Consider the following 1,981-nt stretch of genomic DNA (forward strand, 5'->3'; position numbering starts at 1 on the left):
GGTATAGCTGTTTAGTAATTACTCAAAAAATGCATGAAATTTCTACCAGGGTGCATTAAGATAATATTTGCATATTTATTTTGCCTGCTTAGTACTTGCTTCTTCTTCTTGATTTCTCTTCTCAATTTGAGTATTCCTGTTAAATAAAAAAATGACTAAATGTACTCGCACAATTCGCTTTAATCAATTTATCCGAAGCAAATTATGATAAATGTTTTATGATAAATATCACATATAAAAGCTCTCTTCGGGAAAGATTAATTTTAAAATTAGTTTTAACATTCTTATTTTAAGATCAGCAACTTGTTATTAAATGTTCTTAAATGATCATTTTGTAACGTATCATTCACTTATTCATTAATTTACCTCTATCGTTCAGTTTATTTTTTTTTATCTCATATTTGTATCGTGTACATCATTGAATTTTACATGAGAAACGCGATTCACAGCGCTTGATACCAAAAAGTACCGCGCTGCGAAATCTGCGGCGTGTAAAATACACCATACTGCAATGAAAGACCAACAAACTGCAGGAACTCATTTACAACTGGTATGACGAACGGTCGTAAATTAAATTGCGTTTCAAATCTGATACCGTTAAAATAATGGAGGCATAATCGCGAAACTTCGGAATATCCGACCCTTCGGCTTTGATCGCGACGTTTTATTCACGCTCAATCAACCTCTCGTTCTATTTTCGAAAAAATTGAACGAAAAATTTCACAGCGGAGCGCTTTCGTTCCAAGAATTCCTTCCGTCAACTTCACGAATCGCTAGTTTCGCTCCATACTTTTCGCGATGAAAGATAATAGAAGGTAACGTACTGAAAATAACTGAAAACCCGAATGTAGGGAAAGTTGTCGATGTTGCATTTTCCAAATTATTTTGAAACTTGTTATCATCGTCTCGTTGTATAATGTTAGTAATAATTACAAAGATTATTTTCTTATCACTCTGAACATAATTGTTACTATTATAACAGCAATTGTTACTATTATACAAGCATTATCTGGATATTTTAAGTTTAACGCATATAGGCATTTTTAGAATGTTAAAAAGCAGGAATTTATTTCACGTTGTCTTTTTACCCTTTGGATCTTGAGAGAAAACCTTTTAATAACGTGATATTTTGTTTCACAAAGGGTGGATTAGTTACGAACCGTCTTACTTAATATATGAAAGTCATACGTTACGCGAGTGAAAATTATGGAATATTACAGAAGATTTTGCGTTTGTATTCTAGCGTTGAAATGTCAAGAGTTTTATAATCATTTTTACACGTCCCGACATACCTTTTAGTCAGTCCGCTGCACGACAAAATAGGAACTTCGGTCGATAGAGACGCTAACGAGTGGAAAGTCCGTCCTGGAAATACCTGAAAACAGCGGTGAGGCGAAAAATGTATTTGCGCATAATATAGGCACATATGTTTTGCCTGCATGCAAAGGCATGTGACACAATATAATGCAAAAACCGCAACAGTCGTTATTCCGCCTTATCGAATTTTTCAAAATAGCTATTGTTATGCATATACAGTGAGTGTAAAAAGTATCCGGTGAGATTTCTTTAAGAAAAAATCTTGTTTTTTAAAAATACATTAATTAGTAATTTATTAAGAAAAAATAAAATAGATATTATTCCTCTCAAAATTATTGTACTTAAAAAGAAGTGCAATAGTTAATATTATCTTAATAATAAGCGAAAATAAGAAATTGTATTATTTAAACGCACAAAAAGTGTTTGTACAGTCGAGAAATTTAGTTTTTGAAATCATAAATGATTATTTTTGCAAAGCTCTTTGGTTTATATTAAGACAATATGTATTCAATTGTTACAGAATTAGTAATTAATGTTTATTTTCTACAAAAAGGTACTTGAATGCTTCCAAAAATTTATAAAAATTTACATGTTAATTTTTGAAATCTTCTTTCATAAATAATACATTTCATTTATACATATACATATACATATATATATATTG

General features: G+C 30.7%; 1 protein-coding gene across 1 annotated transcript in view; it reads right to left on the reverse strand.

Moving 5' to 3' along the window:
* Positions 1–1,981, reverse strand: part of LOC108754098 (tyrosine aminotransferase) — a 20,605-nt gene that overhangs the window by 4,673 nt on the left and 13,951 nt on the right. Inside the window, exon 6 of the mRNA XM_018496148.1 lies at positions 1,293–1,375. Coding sequence (XP_018351650.1) covers positions 1,293–1,375 — 83 coding nt within the window. The remainder of the gene's footprint in view (positions 1–1,292; positions 1,376–1,981) is intronic.

The sequence above is a fragment of the Trachymyrmex septentrionalis genome, unplaced genomic scaffold, assembly GCF_001594115.1.
Source record: "Trachymyrmex septentrionalis isolate Tsep2-gDNA-1 unplaced genomic scaffold, Tsep1.0 scaffold76, whole genome shotgun sequence".
Classification (NCBI taxonomy): domain Eukaryota; kingdom Metazoa; phylum Arthropoda; class Insecta; order Hymenoptera; family Formicidae; genus Trachymyrmex; species Trachymyrmex septentrionalis.